At 38.0% G+C, this 20,799-nt stretch overlaps 1 protein-coding gene across 1 annotated transcript; it reads left to right on the top strand.

The window, feature by feature from the left end:
• Positions 1-10,204: 10,204 nt before the first annotated feature.
• Positions 10,205-20,799, top strand: LOC21386429 (leucine aminopeptidase 1). Its single transcript, XM_010105372.2, has 10 exons — positions 10,205-10,521; positions 11,095-11,509; positions 11,596-11,790; positions 11,983-12,208; positions 12,342-12,468; positions 12,615-12,710; positions 13,060-13,137; positions 13,699-13,759; positions 14,049-14,236; positions 20,269-20,799. The coding sequence occupies exons 1-10, from the start codon at positions 10,297-10,299 to the stop codon at positions 20,395-20,397; spliced, it is 1,740 nt and encodes a 579-aa protein (XP_010103674.1). The 5' UTR covers positions 10,205-10,296; the 3' UTR covers positions 20,398-20,799.

The raw sequence follows: 20,799 nt of genomic DNA on the forward strand, positions 1-20,799 counted from the left end.
GTGTTTAGACGGAGTTCGAACGGAGAAGAATGTAATGTTCGAAAAATTTATCAGTAATAAATCCTTGAATTTATCAAGATTTAGACGATGAATTCCTTGGTAAACTGTTGAATTGTGTCAACATAATTTTGTGATGGAAGTTAAAGAAGTTCATTTTGTTTCGTTTGTTGAAATATTAGCTGCAAATTTTATCGCACATAAACTTATGATTTTATGTGATAAGATTTCCAGACTGAAAAGATCTCAGTAATTTTCAACGAAAAAGATGATACAAGAGAAATTGGTATGTTGAAAACTGGAATTACAATTTCCGGTTAAGTTTTGACTCAGTTAAGAAAACATATTAATTTAATCCAAGAGATTCTGGATTAAGTTACAAGAATGACTTAGAAGCAATGATAACAAATAATTCTATGTTACAACAATAGTAGTGACAGCAAATCCATCATGCCAAGTTCATGCCACAGTTAAACATGAGTTTATGGATACTGTCAATATGCAAACTATATTGAAATTAGAGATTGACAGATAAATTACTGATGATTTGATTTCATCAAATAACCTAGATAGCCTACATAGATAAATAGGTAACTTTTGATCCAATGGTGAAGATGTTGGGAATGATTTCTTAAAAGTATGAGATAAAATATAATATTTATTATTTATTTAATAAAAGAGTTTATTCATTATTTTATGCGCATATATTATTGAATATTTTATGAATATTACTAAAAATTTCATGATTATTTATGTGACCTTAAATATTGTATATAAGTGTTATATGATAGATGATAATATTAAAGGATAATAATTAAAACGATGTGCGTAATAAATTTAATTAAAGTTCAAAATCTTTAATTAAAACATTATTAATACATGTCATTCCCATTTAGAATGAAACGGTGTTATCCGCATTATTAATATGACGATATATTGAATGAGTGTATTACGCATAATGAAATTATATGAAACCGGGACACATATAATATTTGAATTTCTGATAATTTCCGTTAAGAATAAAAATTTGAATTGAGTATACCGATGGTCATATATAGAATGATCTTAATCCTGAGTTATTAACATACTCTTATTTATAGATTTGTGTCTTTTGATTTACTCGGTACGGATTCTGATATGTTAAATCATATTCTTTGTATCTTTGAGACATGATGAAATAGGTAGTCGAGAATGTTAATATACAAGATGGAATCCATTCCTTCTTGAGAAAGAAGTAGATAAATAATTCTCATGAGGGTTGATACGGTACTTAGACCAGTAAGCGCTCCGATTCATGAATTTATTTTATGAATCACTGTCTATTAAAGAATCAATAGTACTCAAGGATAAAGATGTAATTAGAGAGGTCAACGGATTTTACCTAGCTCTAATTATGAAGTAATTTATGTCTATAATTACGATAGTGCAATTCTAAGTTTATAGTGGAGTAACTTTTAGAATTAATAAGTTAATTAAAGAGTTTAATTAATTTTTTATTTTATTGGAGCTCGAAATTATAAGTCCATGAGTCCCACATCGTCTTTGAAATTAATTGAGAATTGATTATAAATTAAATAATGTGATTATTTAAATTTAAATTTGAATTTTGAAACACACATGTGAAGGTGTTGACATGATGTGAACGCACAGCACAATGTGAATCCTTCTGGGATTCAGTTGCTTGCTCTCAAGTTATCTAATTAACTTATTTGATAACTTGTCCAATTTGAAGTTCAAATTGATTTAAGTTTGACTTAAATTGGAATTTAAATTTGAGTCAAAATTGACATGTGGATAAGGGTGAGAGATTTTGTTTTAAAATCAAATTTGAAGTTGGAGATAATTATCAAGCTTTATATTAGAGATGAAGATTATACTTTTTCTGAGAGTCTGACTACTACTCTATAAATAGGAGATTGCAGAAAATTTGAGAACATATTTTTTTGCTCTCTCCTAGCAATAGTGGCCAGTTTCTATAGAGTGTGGGAAGAAACCAAAAATTTCACGTTGTGCATGTGTTGGTGTTCGTGGAAACCTTAAGTGTTTATTTGTTAATCTTGTTTTGCTTCAGGTGTGCTCATACACACATCTTCGTAGATTCAAGGAATTGACGGGAAAGATTCGGGTGTTCTAAACTAGCTTGAGCAAGGAACGTTCGAGGTCAAAGAATTCAAGTTAGCGTCCTAATTTTTCGCTAGGTAAATAAATTAATTTGATTAATTTATTCATGCATAAATTAATGTAATCTATAGAATATTTTAAAGTTTTATGAAAATTTTGTTATTCACGATCCGCTACTTACATGATTCTGCATCCGAAATCGTTTCAAAAACCAACAAGAGATTTAGTGAGCTTTCAAATCAATGATCAAGATTGATTAAAAAAAAAAAAAAAAAGAAGCTGAGGTTTTTTGTAGGAGAGCGCCAAGCAATGTTTATCCACTTACACAAGGAACCCATCATTGCAAAGTTAGTTGATGAAATTAGGATAATACCTAAATTAGTTAAGAGGTAATTTAAAGACCATGTGATATTAGAGCACTCTTAAGTAATGGATTAAAAAGGTGAAGTTGTGAAGAATATGGTGGTTAATAATGTGTAAAGCTACTCCATCGTCATCAAATTCTTTAACTAGTGGGTAAAATAATGCAAAATAAATTTTGAAAATTATTTACTCTCTCTATGGCCGGTTCCTATAGGGGAAGTTGGGCAAAAACTTTTGTTGTGAAAAGCCTCTCACATGCTTGTCTATATAAAGAAAGGGTTAGAGTTATAATTCTCCTATTTTTACCTCTTCTCATACTCATTTGAAGAAAGCTTTCTCTCCCCTCTTTCCTCTAAAAAAAACTAGCCCTTTCCCTCCCTCTTTCTATCAAAATTTTTCCTCCATCAAGTTAGAGAAACATTCACCTAGTAGTACAAAATTTTAAAGAGCAAGTGGGTTAGGTGTTTTGGGTATGATTTGTGTTCATTTCTCTTAGTTCTTCAAAGTTGTTGCATTTTCAAACTAGAATGTCAATGTTAGTTTTTCTTCTCTTAGAACTTAGATCAACCTAGAATGAGAAAAGGATCTCAAGAAAGAGAAGTCTCCAACAAGGGAAAAGAAATCAAAACCCTCTTTCTATTTAACTAAGTTCTAATGCTTTGAATATGTGATGAAATATGGTATTTTTACTAGGTTTGTCTCTTGATTTATGATTTTTGTGTACATATAAATAAAAAGAACATGATTATGGTTGAGATTTACTTCTTTATGTGTTTAAAGATAGTAGACTAGAAAGTCTTTGAAAAATTTGACTTTTCACCAATTTAGCATGATTGAAACATGTTACCTGATTGAAACAATTATATAATAGTATTTACATATTAAATAAAACCATAAACATTAATTTAACCAATTTAACTTGAATTAATTAAACGAAATAATTGAATTAATAAATTAGTCATAAATTAGTCACCAATCCAACAATTCAATTTTGAACATGCTGCGGAAATAACATAAGTTACCAATAAGTAGGAGACACTTCGTATCATATCAGAAAAGTATATGAGCTAGCCAATCGACATTTCAACATATATTATACATGAAAGATGGTATTATGCATTTTGGAAAATTGGGTTAGGTGGCACAATTTTAACCTTATTTAAGTGGATGACCATCTTTTTTTAAATTACGCCAATGGTTTTTTTTAAGTCAATCAGTTATAAATCGCAGTCAATCAATGATAGACTGAGATTAAAATAGGTTTTTAGCCATTCAGTGATAGACTATGGTTAATCTGTGATAGATTGTGAACAAAAAAAAAAAGGGAGGTTCTATGGTATGACCAGAAAAATGAACTACAGGCAGTTCCCTACTTTTAGCCATCAGATCTACATAATTGCATACTTTTCAATCTGATGTGATTTTGACAAGATTTAATAGTCATAAACTGGCACTACTGGAAGGACTGCCCTACTTTAGAAACTCTAAAAAAAAAAAAAAAAAAGGCAAAATCTGTGGTCATTCACGGATATACCACAATCAATCAGTGTTAGACTATGGTCAATCTTTTTTTGCTAAACGAGATGTAATATTAAAGTATCATAAAAGGCTAGAAGTACAAACAGAGGGGCAAAATCCAAAAACAACAACCAGAAAAGTTATTGAAAAAGCCATGGAACAGCTAGAAGACCACCGGGAGGAGTCAAGGTTCACAACGAACTAACGGGACATCACACAGGTAATTAGCCCACTCGGCGGATGCCAGAGCAACTCCCTATCCCAACAACGGAGAAAATCTCCTACACAGAGTGGTGCGAAATCAAGTTCCACCCACCAAACAAGATCTAGCCAAACAACGGCCTTAAGCCGATCACTGTAATCTAACACCAAACCACAAACCGAATGAGGGTTGGGTAGGGAAACCACCGCCCTTATTACAAACACAGAAACTACAATATAAAAGCTAGAGAACATCAATTTGATCCAGCCAAAAAAATCCAGCTCCTCAATGCTGAAAATGACACGCGCCGGATGAACTTTCTCGCCTCCTTCTGTCGACCTAGTTCTCGGAGTCAGCGGGATCCCACGGTGAATGCGTTATAGATCTACCAGAGAACAACAACATTTTTCTTTTAAATTCCTTCGATCTGGTGGCTGCCCATACTTTTGACGGCTCGAACTCGACTATGATGATCTCAACGACCTCCCCATCGAGTTGTAGAGGTCAGCATCCTAGCGAAATACCAGACCACCAAACGAGAACAAAGCCTAACACAATGGGATACAACCCTTCATTATTGACAGCCAAGAAAACCTCAAAAACAAAGGAAACCTTCCAAGCATCTCCATCAGAAGCCCATGAGGAAGGGACCGTCTGTGAAGGACTCGTCAAAGAACTTCGGACGGCACACGGTGAGGCCGAAAAAGCACCGGTGAAAAGAGGCTTCTCCACCGTCGCCGGAATCCAACCACACCACTGCCAAAAGAAGCCCTTCATGGAGCTAAACACAACACCGAGGGCGCTCAACCACCAACCGATGGACTTGCCAGAAAAGGTAGTCTAAAACAATCGGCACCCAAACACCAACTCGGAATAAATCCGTCCAAATGGTGCCTCCGCAACAAACACCGCCTCCACTACTGCAAAGCCCATGAAGAAAAGAGTTAGAGGATGAAGTTTCAAGGCCGGAAGTCCGACGACACACCCGACGGCGACCCCATAGCTCCAGCCGGCGTTACTAGCTTCTTCTCTCTCTTTCATATCTCTCTCTTTGAAAAAGTTTCCCCTACTGTCCTTTTTCTGACTATGGTCAATCAATGATAGACAATTAGAGAGAATTTGGTTAAAATAACCAAGTGAAAAAGTAAAATTAGGAAAATGACTTTTTAATTTTAATTTTATTTATTTCCATGGAAGAAAAGGATGAGAGAGAAATAGATCCATAGCTCAAGAGCGAGAGCTGCTCTCGCCATGGCTTCGTTCGTAGCGACAAACACAGAGAGAGATTTAGATCTCAACAGCGCCTTCCCTTTACTTTCTCTCTCTAAAATTCTCCCTTTCTCTCTCTAGAACCGTCTCTCTGTGTGATTTTGGTGTTACTGGGAGTCTCTCAGAAATGGGGTGAGTTTTTCTTTAAAAACACGAGAGAAGAACCATAGAGAGAGGAGAGAGATTGTCATATTTTAAAAGAAAGTCATTTTGTAACTAAAAATTTTTGAAAAGTTATTTTACTAATAAAACTTTCCTATTGAGTTATTTTTACAAAGGCCTCACAATTAGACCATGAAAAAAAAAGAAAATGTACCTAAAAATTGCGGCCATATATCAAACAATAAAAAGCTATGGTTTTTTATGAAAATTGGCATATTTGCTGTTATCCCACATTTTTAACAAGCAAAAAAAGGAGTACTGTAAACATTCTTGCGTTTGGTTGATAGATTCGTACCATAATTTGAATAATGATTCGTGGTTCGCTACAGTATTTTCTCTCATAAAAAACACATATAAGTCAAAAATAGTTTTAAATCATGATTATAAATCCATAAACCAAACGTCCACATTCACCAAATTTAACTACCCAATAATGTGCATGTAATTGGGTAAAGAGGATTATAACTAACTTACAAATTATTTGTCAATTATATTTTAATATTTTTTGAATGAAGATTATATTTTAAAATTTTAATGCCATTTTTGACACTTGTAATCTCCAATGCAATATGATAATTAATGTGCTAATTGTAAATTTAGCATTTGAGTGCAAAAGATTTTCTAATGTAATGCTATTTGTTGCACTAAATTTTTCATATGTTATATTTTGTCGTAAATATCCCACCAAATATAATATATGAGAAATTTAACATTTAATTGTTATTGGTTGAAATGTATATTTTGTCATGTAATCATTACAATTTTTACATTTTCTAATTATTTTAAAATGAAAAGATTTTTATACAACTTTTAAAATTTAATGATTATGAGAAAAAATAGATCTAGCTTTTAAATAACATTATGCATTAAAATAAAAATAAAAATAACATACTATATTATATTTTTTAATGTTAAATATATAATTGGTATTAACATTCACATGCTCTAATGTTTTCTTTACTAAAATGTCATATGAAAATTTAGGATTCGACAGAACCGATACTTGTAAATGGCTGTCATATCTCAATGAGATTCTTTGAAGTGGTTGCGTACCTTATGGAACATATGCTTTTTTTGGCTACTGTAATAGAACATATGCGTAAAGAAACAATATATCGAATAACTGATTAACCGCGTGAGCAAAAAATATGGAGAATAACAAATCCCGAATAACACTATCAGCCCATGAGACAACTTTAAATAATATTTACTTTTTCATAATACTATGATTCTGCGAATATTTCAAAAAATTAGGGGAATTAGCTATATTAGTCCTTAAATTATGTACATTGTATTATTTTAAAGGACGTTTGGTTTATGTATTCAGAATTATGATTTAGAATCATTCTCGTTTTACATGTATTTTTTGTGAGAAAAAATACTGTAGAAAATCATGAATCATGATTCAGAATCAGGGACGAATATAGGAAACAAATGTCCCTTAAGTCTCTCAATTTTTAATTTTAATAAATGAGTCTTCGAATTTTTAATTTTTTGGAAACTTTGGTCCTTTGCACACTAAAATTAACAAATAACATCTAAAGTTTCTCGAAGATACTCAAGTCTGGGAAAAACAGTAACGGAAATTTTACAAAAATAATGACATCAAATTCAAAATAAACTAGTTTTTAATTACTTGTAATAATACTAAAGATAATATTTAGCATTTAATGTAATTATTTATGTAAAAATTCAGTTTTTATACATAAAGAACGTAATGATATCTATGAAATTTTAGAAATCTGTCAATTTTAGTATGCAGGAACTAGAGCAGTAAAAAATCAAAAGTTCAGGGCGTAATTTTACATAAATAAACTAGTTTTTAATAATTTGTAATAATACTAAAGATAATATTTAGCATACAATGTAATTATTTATGTAAAAATTTTAGTTTTGTGCATCAAGAGCGTGATGATTTCTATTGCCAATTTTAGTATGTAGGGACCAGAGCAATCAAATCAAAAGTTTAGGGATCAAAATGATAGACTGCACATAATTTAGGGACCAACTTATTATCCAAAAAATAATTATTTATTGTTACCCATAGGTACATATTGACCACAAAAATCCAATCTTTTTAAATTTATAATCTTTATTTATTTTGTCATATAAAGTTGCAATCTTTATTGTTTATTGTACACAAACCTTTTAAAATTTATAATCTTATTTCATTATCATAAAGTTGTAATCTTTATATTCCCATTCTTTGATTGTTATAGAGAATTTGATATTCAATTTTCACTGATCACAATTATAAAGTTGTGATATTTTGATAATAAATATATTTACATGTTATACATTACAATTGTTGATTTTTTGTAATTTTTAAAGTCTCGTTCATTTCACCGATTCGAGTTTTCAGTTTTAAGTTTCTATAGTAAAACGCTCTTAGAAAATATCACATCTAACTTTTTCTGCTACAGTGAAAAGCTCTAAGAAAATGTCACATCTCAACTTGAATTGAAAACTCGAATCCGTGAAGTGAATGAGGCACAAGTTTATTTTCGTATCATAAAATTGCAATCTTTATAGAATTGAAATTAAGAGTGATAGTGTTATTGTACATATGATTTTTGAGAATTTTGTATTAAAATTAAATTGTAGACACTTTTTCAAGTAGACACTAATATTTATACATCATTTATAAAATTTTCTGTAATTACATTATAAACGAACATAAATTATTATATTTCATAATTTATTTTGTCGATTTTAATATTAGAGACCAAGACTATAAAAAAAAAAATTCAAGGATTAATCTGTGAAAATGATTAGAAATCGGGATAGTTCAACCAAACATAAATAGACTAGAAAAAATAAAAAATAAAAAAACCAAATATCACATTTACTACTAGAGATGCAAGAACGGCCCGGCCCGGCCTAGCCCGTTCTCCTTAGGCCCACGGGGGCCGTGGGCCGGGCCGACCTAGCCCTCGAATTTTGTGGGCTGGGCCGGGCCGGCCCGTATAAGAATGACCTTTACCCAACCCACACCACATGCCAATTTTACGTAGGCTAGGCTGGGCCGTGCCGTGGGCCAGGATGGGCCGTGCCATGGGCCTTGAATGGGCTGGCACATTCAATGCCCATCTTGGCCCATCATGGGTTTAGATGGGCAAGCCATCTAAACATGTAATTTTTAATTTTAATTTTTGAATTTTTAAACAAGTTAACAAATATAAAAGTTTGAATAGTCAATGGAAATATGAAAATAGATATTTTATTTACGATTGCCTCATTAAATAAAAACCTTTCTAAGGAAAACCCAGTAGGATAAAATCTTGGTAAGAAAAAAAGAGTACAATCAGGATAATTATACATAAGATGTTTACAAAATTACTAAAAAAAGAAAAAAATATAAATATATTATGGGCCTAGATGGGCCGGGTTGAGCTGGCCCATCATGGGCCTAGACCGGGCAGCCCAGCCCGGCTTGGCCTATGATTTTTCATGGGTCGTGCCGGACCGGCCTATGTACTGATATATGTTGGCCCAACCTAGCCCACCAATATTTATGGGCCTAGTTGTGCCTTGAACAGTGACGAGTCGTGCCGGCCCGACCCGTCATTGTGTAAGGATGGGCCTGGGCCGGCCCATTGTTACGTCTCTATTTACTACCACTACAATTTTAATAGTCCAAAAAACATTCACTGTCTTTTTAAACTGTCTCAAAATTACACCTTTAAAATTTTAAAAATAGATGACATTCAAAATTACAAAAAAAAAAAAAAAAAAAAAGAAATTGAAATGCTACTTAGTTTAAAATGTTGTTTTTAACTCTTTTGAAAAACTCATGAGATTGTATTTGTAGACATTACCAAAAGATAATTATATTCGACTCCATCATAATAATGTGATGAGTTTAAATTCCTCACATGAGGTTTAAAAAAAAAAAGAAAGAAAAATATTCAACAGATGATTTTGGGAGAGATTTGAAAATACATAATATCTTTTGAATTATTAAAAATAAAGGGGTAAATATGATATTCTGCCAAGATTTTTTTTTCCTGGATTAATTACAAAAATCCCGCTGAATCGTACCTCTTGTAATACTTTGCTACTTGATCTCTAAAACGTAACATCCGTTCCTTTTGAACAATAAAATGTTAACAAAACACCCAATTCGTTAAGTTTTTAATTGTAATTTACATTTAATTTACTATTTTGAGGGTTTTTAGTAATTCTATGATTTACAATTTGATTAGAATTTAAACTAAGTTAAATATTCCAAAAAAAAACTTTTTAAATTTTTTATTCTATTAAAAGGATTCATAAAATTTTTAACTTACATTTAATTAATAATAGATGTATCTTAATTAAAAGTTTAAATTTAAATTAGTTTTAGACTCAAACTAAATTTTAAATCATAAAACTATTAAGTACCCCAAATAATAAATAAAATATGAATTTCTATTAAAAAAATTAACGGAGGGAACTTTTTGTTAATATTTTATTATTCAGAGTAAAAAATGTTATGTTTTAATGATTTGGGGGCAAAGTGTAATAATGAATATAGTTCAGGATAAATTTTTATAATTAATCATTTTTCCCCCTAAAATAAACAAATAAACTTAAGACTTGGGTTGTGAAGTGTGATGTTGATCTGATGACAGCTTGAGCCTGAAGGTTCAGTATAAATAAGATAGGGACTCCTACACCCAACGATGGTCGCCATTGTTGTGTCCTTGGCTTCTACGCTACTTTCAGTCGCTTCTTCTGCTTCACCTTCTTCTTCCACCAGCTTTTTGACGAAATTACGTTCTGCCCCTAGTTTTCGACTTTCTTTTGCAGTTACGCCCTTGGGTTACCGGAGAGGCAGGCTCATGGCTCACACCATTGCGAAGGCCACTCTCGGCCTCACTCAGCCCAACGCCATTGAACTCCCAAAGGTCCTTTCTTTCTCTCTCTAGGCTCAATAACCCACCTTTTCTGTCTCGCTTAAATTGAAGTTTTTCGGAGGTTTTTTTTGGGTTTTGATTTACTATTATGTTTGGTTTATGTTATGATCGTTAAGTAATAATCAAGTTTTGTTCTTTGAAAGTTTAGCGTTTTAATGGGATCTTAGTTTTATTCTGAACCTGTGATAAATGGTTGATGAATGATTTTTTTATTTGTTTTTATAATTTATTTTTTATATTTTGACGGAGTTGATTAATGATTTTTGATAACTGGGTTTCGAAATAAATATTTTTTGCTAACTGGGCGAAAAAAGATTTTTGATAACTGGGTTTGAAAATAAGGATTTTTCTTTTGTCTAACTGTTTTCCATTTTTTAAACTGGAGAATTTTGTTGCTGATTATGGGGTTCAATTCCGTGAGAATTAGTTCTGTTGGATATGTTTTTAGTAGATTACTGATTATGTTTGCCAAGTGTTTGTGAAAATGCCTGAAGATCTGTTCTTTAGATATGTTTTAGTAGATCACTGAATTTGTATGCTAACTGTTTGTGAAAACGCGTGAAGATCTCTTTTGCTGCTAAGGAGATTGATGTAACGGAGTGGAAAGGTGACATACTCGCCGTGGGAGTGACAGAGAAAGACTTGACGAAAGATGAGAATTCAAAGTTTGAGAATCCCATATTGAAAAAGCTAGATTCCCATTTGGGGGGTCTCTTGGCTGAAGCCTCCTCTGAGGAGGACTTCACCGGAAAGACAGGTCAATCCACGGTTCTGAGGCTTCCCGGTCTAGGATCGAAGAGGGTCGGTTTGATTGGACTTGGACAGTCTGCTTCAAGTACAGCAGATTTCCGTGGTCTCGGCGAGGCTGTGGCTGCAGCGGCCAAAGCTGCTCAATCAGCTGAAGTTGCTATTGTGCTTGCCTCCTCTGAGGGCCTTTCTGTGGAATCAAAGCTTAGTACAGCTTCGGCGATCGTCTCTGGTATTTGGTGAAGCATTTCTGTTCTAGATTGGCGTTTGGTTTTTGATATTTGGTGTTTTAACTTTGTGGAATGGGTTATGTTGTAGGAACTGTATTGGGGACACATGATGATAATAGGTACCGATCAGAGTCGAAGAAACCTACTATTAAATCTGTGGACATTCTTGGTCTTGGAACCGGACCCGAAGTAGAGAAGAAGCTCAAGTATGCGGAAGATCTTTCTTCTGGAATACTTTTTGGGAAAGAGCTAGTGAATTCACCTGCCAATGTGCTTACGCCTGGTTCGTATGAGTTTCTGAATTTGCCTTTTGTCTTTCATATATTTGTTTGGTACTTTATAAGTTGATTTATTGACTAGTATACTATATGGGTTCACTTACATTTTACATGGTCCATGCCGGTTCTACCTTCACATAGTCACAATTTGGACTGATGATTTGTATTGTTCATTTTACGATGATTACTATACTTAGCGGTGCTCGCTGAAGAGGCCTCAAAGATTGCTGCTACCTACAGCGATGTTCTTTCGGCAAAAATATTGGATGTAGAGCAGTGCAAAGAATTGAAGATGGGTTCCTACTTGGGTGTTGCTGCTGCCTCGGCAAATCCTCCACGTTTCATCCATTTGACTTACAAACCCCCAAGTGGTGATGTTAAGACCAAGTTGGCATTAGTTGGAAAGGGATTGACTTTTGACAGGTAAATCCAGGGGTTTATTAATACTTTATTTTCTCTTCTATACCATTTGAAAAACAAAGTTGAAAAAAATAGAGAAAAAAAGGAAGGTAAAGAATTCTGTGGAAAGTTGTTTTAACACTTGTGTTTTCTTCAGTGGTGGCTACAACATCAAGACAGGACCCGGCTGCTCCATTGAGCTCATGAAATTTGACATGGGTGGTTCGGCAGTAGTTTTAGGTGCAGCGAAAGCTATTGGTCAAATCAAACCCGCTGGTGTAGAGGTGAGATTGTGTGTTTATCGTCATCAGTGGAAGCATTAGCTTCATGGATAATTGACATTTGTAGTTGTCTGTCCTTGATATATTTGAGCAAATTGAATTTCGTGATATATGCATTTTGTTTCAACAAAGCTCTCTTCTATGTGTAGGTTCATTTCATTGTTGCGGCTTGTGAGAATATGATAAGTGGAACAGGCATGAGACCTGGGGACATTGTGACAGCATCAAATGGAAAGACCATTGAGGTAGGGATTCTTTGGCTTTCAGTAAATCTGCCATTGAATAGAGCCTTCTCATTGACTTACTGGGTTGTAAATAATGATTGGATTTTTAACGAGTTTCTGTATTTCTGATGTTTTATGTAAGATTGAGTTTTTGCTTTCGAAATAAATAGGAATATTTTTTATTTTGTTCAGTTAGGCCGTTATAGACAATTGGGCGTACATGAGTACATAAGGGATAACACTTGGATGATTATCTGTTTGCTTTGTAATTACATGTATAGATGAGAGTTTTTTTTATGGCTCCAAAAGTCATGTGGAGCATAATAATCTACTTGTATGTTTAAATATTCTTTGTCGTGAATTATCTCAGGTCAACAACACTGATGCTGAGGGCAGACTAACTCTGGCAGATGCTTTGGTATATGCTTGTAACCAAGGTGCTGAGAAGGTATTGAAGCCGTGCTCATTGAGAGCCCTCAAAATGAAGTTTTCATTGTGAAATATTTTTCTTTTTGGAATGTGGTAACTTTGTTTTTATTGTGATTTTTTTTTCTTTGGAAAGTGGTACCTTTCATTATACACTAATCAGAACTTATGTTTTATTAAGAATTACATCCATGATTTTCTCTATTGTGCTTGTTTAATGTCACTAACTCAAAAATAAAGAAACGATAGGGAATATAATTTGGCTTCCATGTAATTTTTCTTTCATTATCAAATTTTCCAACTTGCATTGACGACAATAGAAGTTGGATTTCTTGTATTTTATCATTTCGCATTGAGTTGTTAGGTAATTTGAGTTGCATTATGCCTTATTTCTTGAATAGTAAATGGATAGTGTATTCTATTCAAAACTTGTCCTTTTTTTTTGGTTTAAATGAACACACTGTTTCAGAAGTGTATTTTTGTAAGGTGTATTTCTCTTCTTGCATATAAGAGTGTACCAATCTTGTTGCATCTTGAACGCGAGTGTTATAGCTGTTTTAACTCCTAATAAAATGTTTTACAGATTGTTGATCTGGCCACCTTGACTGGTGCTTGTGTAGTTGCTCTTGGACCTTCAATTGCAGGTACAGCCTATTCTTGCAATAATGTTTATTATTAGGGTGCACTTATGATCCTTTCAATTTTGCAAGTGATGGATATGGTGTAGTAGTAATGTTATATTATTAGTATATTGTTCAAGTTTTGCATATGGCTTTGGAAACAAGGTTTATCATCTTATCTTTTGCGTTTTTATCTGATATTAGTACTGGGTTTTCTTTGCATCATTCAAAATCAGCCATAGACTTTCTGAACTCTTCTATAATTCTACTCCTGATTACTGAATCTTTTATTTGATGATAACCTTCTGTTTAGGTGTGTTTTCACCGAGTGATGACCTGGCCAATGAGGTACTTGCAGCTTCAGAGTCCGGTGGGGAGAAAATTTGGAGGCTGCCATTGGAGGAGAGTTATTGGGAATCGATGAAATCTGGGATCGCTGATATGGTCAACACAGGCGGTCGTCAAGGTGGTGCTATCACTGCAGCTCTCTTCTTGAAACAGGTGATACAAATAGATATACCCATCATCTCCTTTTCATGTTAAACATGTGCAATGCAAGATACTGATAGGTTTAAGAGAAGAATCAATTGAGATTAGGGCTAAATTAGGGCTTATTATTATTAATCAAATCAATTGAAAAACAAATTTTGACTTAAAATTCGAGAGGTAGGTCAATCTCTCATAAACTCCTAACTATTCCTAATAACTTCACAAAACTCAGCATAAAGCCTAATTAACTTCCTAATACCCTCTTTATACTAAAGCCCTAAATCCATAAAATACCAAAAGACTACTCTGCCCCCCTAATCTTACGCCTAACATAAGTCTGTAAGGGCTTGGGCTTAACATTACTCCCCTCCCAATGAGACACCTTGTCCTCAAGGTGGAACTAAGGAAACTGCTCCTGAATCAAGTCAAACGGTTCCCATGTCGCTTCATAGTCTGGCAAATCCTTCCATCTAATTAGCACCTCTTTATCGCCCGATTGTCTTGACCGCCCTTGGCGCACTCCTTCTATAGTAGCTGTTTCCAACACAACCTCCATATCTTCAGTCAACGTAGGCGGTAGGAAAGGAGAGGGTGTATGGTCTCCAATATCCCGTCTCAATTGAGACACATGAAACACCGGATGAATTGCCGAGGAGGGTGGCAACCTCAAATGATAAGCCACCTCGCCAATCCTTTCTATAATCTCACAAGGCCCAAAATATCGAGGAGAGAGCTTCTCATTCCTCCGCTGCGCCGAAGTCCTCTGTCGATATGGTCGAATCTTCAAGTATACCCGGTCCCCCACCGCAAACTGTACATCCCTCCTATGACCATCCGCCTGCTTCTTCATAATATGCTGAGCCTTAGACAAATGCCTCTGCAACTCTTCCAACATTCTATCCCTTTCTTCCAAGTACTGATCCACCTGCGACACAGGTGTCGTGCTATGCCCATTATGCACCAAATGCGGCGGGTCCCGTCCATATAAGATCTTAAAAGGAGTGGTATGTGAAGCAGTATGGTAAGAGGTATTGTACCAATATTCAGCCCACGCCAACCACTTTGTCCACTGCTTGGGCGTATCTGACACAAAACACTGCGGATAAGTCTCCACACTACGATTGACTACCTCAGTCTGCCCGTCGGTCTGCGGATGATAAGCCGTGCTCTTTTTCAACACCGTCCCCTGCATCTTAAACAACTCTCTCCAAAAATGGCTCAAAAAGACCTTATCCCGGTCCGTCACTATCGACCCCGGAATCCTGTGTAAATGCACCACCTCTCGCATAAAGGCCGCCGCCACTGTTATCGCGGTATAAGGGTGTCGCAAGGGTATGAAGTGAGCATACTTACTCAGTCGATCAACCACCACCAAAATCACCGTAAACCCATCTGACCGAGGCAACCCCTCAATGAAATCCATCGTCACCTCCTCCCAAACCTTATCCGATAGCGATAAAGGTTGCAGTAACCCTCCTGGCACCATTGCCTAGTATTTGTGATGCTGACACACATCGCACCTAGCTACCATGTCCTCCACATCCTTTTTCATTCCCACCCAATACAACTACGCTGCTAAGCGCCGGTAAGTCTTAAGAACCCCGGAGTGTCCCCCAACCGCACTCCCATGAAACTCCTGCAGTAACCTCGGTATATGGGGCGATGTTCTCGGCAAAACGAGACGCCCCTAGTATAACAATCGCTGCCCCTCCAAAGAATAGCCCGGATATCCCGTCTCCCTTCGCGCTAACGCAGTCCGGATCTTCTCTAACCCCGCGTCTGCCTCAATATCTCGCAGCAGTGCCTCCCAATCCATCACCAACGGCACCGATAACGCTACTCCTCCACCCGTCTCGACAAGGCATCCGCTGCCTTATTCTCCAACCCCGGCCGATACTGTATCTTAAAGTCATACCCCAACAGCTTAGACAGCCAACGCTGGTGTTCCTCAGTCACCAGCCGTTGCTCCAACAGAAACTTGAGACTCCGCCGATCCGTTCGGATAATGAATCGTCGCCCCAATAAATATGGCCTCCACTTCTGTATGGCTAACACAATCGCCATGAGTTCGCGCTCATAAACTGACTTGAGCCGTGCCCGTTAGGGTAACACCTGGTTGAAAAAAATGATTGGTCGCTGGTTCTGCATGAGGACTGCCCCTAGCCCGTACCCCGAAGCATCCGTCTCAATGATAATAGTTTGGCTAAAGTCCGGTAAAGCCAACACTGGCACACTGGTCATGGCCCGTTTTAGCTTCTCGAAAGCCTGAGTCGCCGCTTCCCCCCACTGGAAGCTGTCCTTCTTCAACTGTTCCGTCAGGGGCCACGCTATGGTGTTATACCCCTTCACAAACTTCCGATAGTACCCAGTGAGCCCCAAAATCCCCTCAACTCTTTCAGCGTCTTAGGTAGTGGCCACTCCAGCATTGCCGCCACCTTAGACTGGTTTGCTGAAACCCCTCAGCTGACACAACATGCCCCAAATACGCCACCCTCGCCTGAGCAAACAAACACTTCTTCCGATTGGCAAACAACTGATGTTTCTGTAACTCAGCCAACACTATCTCTAAATGGCTCACATGATTCTCCAGAGAACTACTGTAGACTAAGATGTCATCAAAGAAAACCAAGACAAACTTCCGTAGATAAGGTTGAAATACTTTATTCATCAATGACTGAAAAGTGGCCGGAGCATTCGTGAGGCCAAACGGCATGACCAGGAATTCGTAATGTCTCTCATGAGTTCGAAATGCAGTCTTATGAACATCCTCTGGCTGCATCCGAATCTGGTGATATCCCGACTTCAAGTCAATCTTTGTGAACACCGCTGCTCCATGCAACTCGTCCAACAACTCATCGATCACTGGAATAGGAAACTTATCCAGCACCGTCTCCTTGTTCAGGGCTCGATAGTCGATGCAAAATCTCCAACTCCCATCTTTTTTCTTCACCAACAAGATCGGGCTCGAAAACGGACTAACGCTCGGTTGTATGATCCCTGCCTCCAACATCTCCTTAACCAGCCTCTCAATCTCATCCTTCTGTATCTGGGGATAGCGATATGGGCGGACACTAATGGGTGAGGCCCCTTCCTTAAGCACGATCGCGTGCTCGTGATCCCGCTGTGGGGGTAGCCCTTCCGGCATCCGAAAAACCCCTTCAAAGCGCCTCAACAGCTGTTGAATCTGCTTTGGTATCGTCTTGTTTGTCTCTCTTTGCTCCCCTTTGAGGTTATGCAACTTAATCAAAAATCTACGCCCTGCGTCCTGAATCGCCCTCACCATAGTCTTGAGCGACACTAGAGTTTTGCATAGACTCGGGTCGCCCCGCAGAACCACTGCCTGATCCCCCAACTGAACCTCCATTGTCAACAACTTCCAATTTACCCTCATCTCTCCCAATGCCTGTAACCACTTCATCCCCAAGATGACATTTGTACTTCCTAAATCCAGGGGAAGGAAATCCTCCAACACCTTAACTCCCTGTATTCTCAAGATCAATCCTCTACATATTCCCCTACTCGTCTCCACCAACCCAGTACCCATGACCACCCCAAAACTGCCCGTGTCTGTCAAATGGAGGCCCACTCTGTCTACTACTCGATTGGAGATAAAATTGTGGGTCGCTCCACTGTCCACCAACACCACCACATCCCGTTCGACGATACTCCCCCTTAACTTCATGGTGTGGTTCGGTGTAAACCCACCACCGAATTAAATGAAACTTCGGCCACGTCAAGGTGAAGATGTTCCTCCTCCAATATCTCTTCTTCCTCGGCTTCTTCCCCGCCTTCCTCGTCATCACACATAGTCAGGACGTGTAGTGTTCGGTCCTTACATCGGTGCCTGGGGGAAAATTTCTCATTGCATCGAAAGCACAACCCCTTCGCCCTCTTGTTCTGAATCTCTGTCTTAGTGAGGCGTTTGAAAGTCGCTCCCGGACGTGCCCCACTAACCCGATCCTTTTGGGGCTCTCTCTGAAATCCCAACGTCTGAGTTTTCTGTCCTCCCTGTGGTGTGTTGTTTCGATATGAAGAATCAACTGAATTGCTCCTATTGACTCGCGCCGTTGCATTCTTATCCTCAATCAACTGTGCCAACTCCAACGTCTTCCCTAACCCCCTCGGTCTCAGCAAACGCAGCGCCGCTCAGATCTCCGGCATCAGTCCCTTCATAAAATTTCTCTCCAACACCACTTTTGAGATCCCCCCTAAACGACCTGATAGCAGCTCAAATTTCTCTCTATACTCCATGACCGTCCTATCCTGGGTTAGGGCAAAAAACTGTTCGCGTAGATCTCCCTCTTGAGTGGCTCGAAACCTCTCCAACAACCGGTCCTTAAATTCACCCCACGACCTCAATGGTTGTCATTGTTCTCGCCATTGAAACCACGCAAGGGCCTTTCCCTCCAAACATAAAGCCACCGCCATCAGTTTTTCCCTCTTTGAGAGTCCATTGATGGCGAAATAGCGCTCTACCCTATACACCCATCCATATGCATCCTTGCATTCGAAAATGGGCATTTTCAGCTTCCTTACCCTAGAATCTGCCCCAAATTGAGTCTGCCCCGCCCAATTTCGCGCCATTGGAGGCCTCCAACCTCCCGATTCTCCTCCACTCTCCATAAATCCGGAAGGCCTAGCCCCAAATCCTCCTTGCCCAGCCCCAAATTGAGCTGATAACCCTTGCCCATCCCCAAATTGAGCTGATAACCCTTGTCCAGCCGCAATCCCGTCATACCCGCTTCCTCTCTCGCCGGAAACCCCTCGTCCTAGCCGTACGCCCCCAAATCCGCCTTGCCCAGGCCCGAATCTGCCCTGCCCAGGTCCGGATCCGCCCTGCCCAGGCCCGAAATCCCCCCAAAACGGCGCTGAGACGCCATGCCCAGCCACCCCCGGCCCTGGCGCACTGCAAGGCGGCGCTGAAATGCCGGACCTTGTCGCCCATAGCCCTAGGTCGCCTCCTCCAGCAGCGAAACCCTCTGATCCGCCGCCCCCAGCCGCGACCGAGCCTCCCCCGCCGCACCCAACGCCGAGGAAAGCCCCCTCAAGTTGCGCGTTCCTTGGGCCGTCCTTTGCGCCAGCAGTTCTGTCGCGGGCCGTTGCCTCTGGCCGCGCGAAACTGGCGGTTTCCGGCCCCCCTCCCCCTGCGCCGTTGCCGACCACGGGTTCCGTACCGCCGGACCCCTCTCCCGCTGCGCCGCCGCTCGTCGCTGCTGCCGGTGGTGGGTTGAGGTGGAGCTCCGTTAATTTCAGCAACATGGCTTCAAGGGACGAAAATTGTTGTTGGACGGTGTTAAATCGCTCGTCAATGGTAGTCTTGAGCAATCTAACTTCCGCTTCTAATTTCTCTTCAAGCGCGTCCACCTTCCTCGCTGCCATTGTCCCAGGATTTTGCTCTGATACCAATTTGATAGGTTTTATAGAAGAATAAGTTGAGATTAGGGCTGAATTAGGTCTTATTATTATTAATCAAATCAATTGAAAAATAAATCCGGACCTACAATTCGAGAGGTAGGTCAATCTCTCCTATACTCCTAACTATTCCTAATAACTTCACAAAACTCAACATAAGCCTAATTAACTTCCTAATACCCTCTTTATACTAAAGCCCTAAATCCATAAAATACCAAAAGACTACTCTGCCCCCTAATCTTACGCCTAACATAAGTCTGTAAGGGCTTGGGCTTAACAGATACCATGATGTGAATGATCAGTTATAGGATTGATGGAAATGAAAGCATTGGTCTTTCCAATATCAAGTCCCACAGAACCTGAATGGCCCGCGTTTGTTTGAGGTCTTTTCATTTTTATGGTTTGGAAAACATTAGAACAGATTGGGATGAAAATAATGCGTTTACTAGCCTCTTTTTAGAGTTTCTGAACCAACCACTTTTGACATACAAAATCTGCAAACACAGAAATAGATCACGATTCACGAACCAAAAGGGTCCTAACTAATCTTCTTCATAACTTAAGTTACTTCTTCTTTGCTTCCTAATGGTTCCCACACGGAATTCTGAAAATTTCGACTCCGCTTGTTGCAGTTTGTTGATGAAAAGGTTCAGTGGATGCACATTGACATGGCTGGCCCCGTCTGGAATGACAAGAAACGCTCTGCTACTGGATTCGGTATTTCTACTCTGGTGGAGTGGGTTGTGAAGAACTCCTCTTAGACGTGTTTATTTTATTTGTCACTAGAGAGCAAGGCCAAAGTTAGTTGGGGCAGAAACAGAGTAGATCCTGATGGGATTCTTTGGTATTTAGTTAAGTTATGACGTTGGTTTCTGTCGCAAAGTGCTGAGCCTGGGAATTGGCCTTTTTATTTTTCAGTACTCCTTGTCTTTGGTCCTTGTAATAATTTCTTTTCCTGTTTTCAAAAAGGGATAAAAAAAAAAAAACCCCAAGAATTAGAACATCTTTTGCATTTTTAAATGTCTGCAGAAATGAGAGAATTGGAAAATAAATATATTGTGTGTTTTACATTGGTCTGTTCGTCTATTCTTGAACTTCGGTTAACTCTTCCGGAGCTTCTCTGGTAGGATTTATTCGATTTAGGATAAATTTTGTTTTTGTTC

The sequence above is a fragment of the Morus notabilis genome, unplaced genomic scaffold (assembly GCF_000414095.1).
Source record: "Morus notabilis unplaced genomic scaffold, ASM41409v2 Scaffold814, whole genome shotgun sequence".
Classification (NCBI taxonomy): domain Eukaryota; kingdom Viridiplantae; phylum Streptophyta; class Magnoliopsida; order Rosales; family Moraceae; genus Morus; species Morus notabilis.